Source organism: Myotis lucifugus, unplaced genomic scaffold (assembly GCF_000147115.1).
Source record: "Myotis lucifugus unplaced genomic scaffold, Myoluc2.0 scaffold_138, whole genome shotgun sequence".
NCBI lineage: Eukaryota > Metazoa > Chordata > Mammalia > Chiroptera > Vespertilionidae > Myotis > Myotis lucifugus.
The window spans coordinates 2302575-2304935 of record NW_005871186.1 but is presented as its reverse complement, the minus strand read 5'-3'; the positions used below and the strand labels follow the sequence as shown (position 1 = coordinate 2304935).

The window sequence follows — 2361 nt, the reverse complement described above, 5'->3', positions numbered from 1 at the left end:
ATGTCATTGACAAATAATACCAATTTTCATCCCAGTTCCTTTCTTCTCCTTGGGATTCCAGGGATGGAATCCATCCACACTTGGCTATCAGTGCCCTACTTTCTAGTTTACCTAAGTGCTCTCCTGGTAAATTTATCTATTCTATTTATTATTAGAATAGATTCCAACCTGCATGAGCCCATGTACTTCTTCTTCTGTATGCTCTCTGTGGCTGACTTGATCATCTCCACTACTGCTCTGCCCAAAATCCTCAGCATTTTTTGGTTCCATGACAGGAAGATCTATTTTGAAGCTTGCCTTGTACAAGTATTTCTCATTCATTCACTATGCAGCATGGCCTCAGGGTTTATCTTGGCCATGGCCTTTGACCGGTATGTGGCAATCTGCAATCCTCTGAGACATTCTACTATCCTGACACACAGAGTCATCAAGAACTTGGGGCTGACTATTGTCTTCCGTGGGGCTTTGCTTTTCAGTCCTCAACCCTTCATGCTTCGGTGGCTTTCCTATTGCAGAACTAATATCACCCCTCACACATACTGTGAATTTATGGCTTTGATCAAGCTTGCCTGTGCAGAGACCAAGATCTACAGAATATATAGCCTAACTGCTGCCTTCCTTACTGGGGGTTTAGATTTCATATTAATTCTATGTTCCTATATTGTCATCCTTTACACTGTTTTCCACCTTCCATCCAAGACTGCTCGACTCAAGACCTTGGGCACCTGTGGATCCCATGTGTGTGTAATCTTAGTAGGCTATACTCCAGCCTTTTTCTCTTTTCTTACTCACCGATTTGGACACCATGTGGCTCCTCACATTCATATATTTGTGGCTAACATCTACCTGCTTATCCCACCTATGGTGAATCCAATGATCTATTGCGTAAGAACCAAGAGGATCAAAGACCGATTTCTTCAAATTTTGACTTCTCACAAATTATAAAACACCTATCTCTTCCCTTAACACATTTTTAAGACTTATGGGGGAAGGAGGGGAGACAGCCTCTTTATAGAAGGCTGAATCCCTACATTTCCTATTTGTAATCTGTAAAGTACAGTAGGTCCTCAGGTTACGTTAGAGATCCATTCCTACCAAACGAGGTAATGCAATTTTCCACATAAGTCGGAATCCACCTACATAAGTACCTACGTCACTCACATGGAGCACATACACAGCAGTAATGAAGTGAAACAGTCAAAAAAACTTAAAAGAAAGATAACAATTCCGGACCTTTACTTGTGGTAAATAAATAATAAAAAACATAAAGCACGTATGTACATACATCAAAATGATGGAACTTTTTTTTTAATAAATAAATGGGAGATGGCCATGTAACCACTAAATGAAGTATGGGAATTCCAATGTAACCCAAAGAATGTCTGTCATTAGTTAAACATGACTAGTTTCTGTTCTACTAAAATAAATATATATATTATATATATATATATATATATATATTTGCCCTGATAATGCAATATCTCCACTATTACGTGATTATATTTGCTATGTTTGCTCCCAGTCTATTCTTTTTTGTCTTATTAGCTTTATTAGCAACTGTTCAGCCATTGGACTGTTCAACCGGTAGCTATGATGCACACTGACCGCATGGGGCAGACACTTTGACCAGTAGTTTACCTTGCTGCTGGGGTCTGGCCGATCCGGACTAGGTGAGACAAGTCAGACATGCCCTGGAGCCCTCCCAAAGTCCCTCCCCGACCCCGATCATGCACCAGTGGGGTCCTTCGGCCTGGCCTGTGCCCTCTCACAATCTAGGACCCCTGGGAGGAGTTGGAGAGCTGCAGGCCAGGCCAAGGGATGCAACAGGTACACGAATCCATGCACTGGGCCTCTAGTATTATATAATAGAGAAACAGTTTGTTTTGGTATTTCCTGATAATTTATCATCTAGCCACTGTTGACTGTGATATCATCCGTTTTTCTTCTTTTTTTGAAGTTGAATAACTCATATTTATATAGAAAATCATGTAGGATTAGATGTTACGAGTATATAATACAATTGAGCATTTTCTTATTACACTACTTTTGATGGTAACTCAAATAGTTTTGTCATTAGGCCATAGTTAAAAAATTCATACTATTGTGGAATAAACAAATGAAGCAGAAATGATTCATTCAGAACTTGCTTAACCACAGTATTAACTATCATTGTTTGCCTTTTGCAGAGATTTAGAGGCTGTCAGAGTGGTAGGAAAATTTTATAGGGAATGCAAGGGAAGGTTTGAGGTATGCTCTCAATGGAGGTTGTCAGCATATCGAAACTGGAAGTGGGTGAACTCGAAGTGGGCTTCTTCTGTGATTGGCTTAGGAAACCTATTTGGCTGCCTTTAGTTGGTCATG

The 2361-nt window shown here is 40.1% G+C and overlaps 1 protein-coding gene across 1 annotated transcript; it reads left to right on the top strand.

The window, feature by feature from the left end:
- On the top strand, positions 1-945 carry LOC102432228 (olfactory receptor 52D1-like). The gene has a single exon (XM_006094610.1). The coding sequence runs from the start codon at positions 1-3 to the stop codon at positions 943-945; it is 945 nt and encodes a 314-aa protein (XP_006094672.1).
- The last annotated feature ends 1416 nt before the right edge of the window (positions 946-2361 follow it).

Coding starts and splice junctions, on each gene's coding strand:
- LOC102432228 (XM_006094610.1), top strand. CDS start 1: ATGTCATTGACAAATAATACCAATTTTCATCCCAGTTCCTTTCTTCTC.